The 642-nt window shown below is 54.8% G+C and overlaps 1 protein-coding gene across 1 annotated transcript; it reads right to left on the bottom strand.

The window, feature by feature from the left end:
• Positions 1-34: 34 nt before the first annotated feature.
• On the bottom strand, positions 35-609 carry LOC104983542 (melanoma-associated antigen B18-like; the record flags this gene model as incomplete). Its single annotated transcript, XM_010833022.1, is given in 2 exon segments — positions 35-170; positions 172-609. Coding segments are annotated over 2 exon segments (574 nt in total), but the record flags the coding sequence as incomplete, so codon positions are not given.
• Positions 610-642: the final 33 nt, after the last annotated feature.

The raw sequence follows: 642 nt of genomic DNA, 5'->3' as shown, positions 1-642 counted from the left end.
GAGGAGCTGCAGGACTTGGCCCTGGAAGGGGCACTGGCCTCAGCCATGGCCACAACTCTCCGCCCTGCTCTCTCCACCTGATCTCTCAGAGCCTCATCATAGAGGTCTGGGAAGGAACTAGGGACCCTACCGTGGAACTTGGCTAGAACCTCCAGTACCTTCATCTTAACTGGTCTCAGCACAAGCTCTCGGGCCCCACAGGAACTCGTAGCGCGGAGGATCACTATTGGGCACCCGGCGGTAGTTCAGGTACTCCTTCTGCACCAGATTTTTGGTGATGAGCCTTCTAGGCTCCCCAAAGATCCAGTAACTCCTCCCAGCATAGATCCCCAACATACTGAGGAATTCCCAGATCTCATTCTCTGTGGCACGGTTACCATTCATGAAGATGACCCCCAGGAGCACCATGATGAGACCAGACTTGGAGGCCACCCCCCAATCACTTGGACAATCGTTTCCCCCGAGTTTGACCTTGCTGATGAGGGTGTAGATGTTCCCTCTACGGTCGACTTCCTTCATCTCCAGGCCAAAGACCAGCTCCATGTGCTCACGGGCTGTACTGAGGATCTCAGAGAAGTGCTGCCTGTACTTCCTGCTGACGATTTTCATCAGGGCATTCTGCGTGATGGGCTCCTTCTTGGT

This window comes from Bison bison, unplaced genomic scaffold (assembly GCF_000754665.1).
Source record: "Bison bison bison isolate TAMUID 2011002044 unplaced genomic scaffold, Bison_UMD1.0 scf7180017838090, whole genome shotgun sequence".
NCBI classification, from domain to species: Eukaryota; Metazoa; Chordata; class Mammalia; order Artiodactyla; family Bovidae; genus Bison; species Bison bison.
This window is presented reverse-complemented; position numbering and strand designations above follow the sequence as displayed.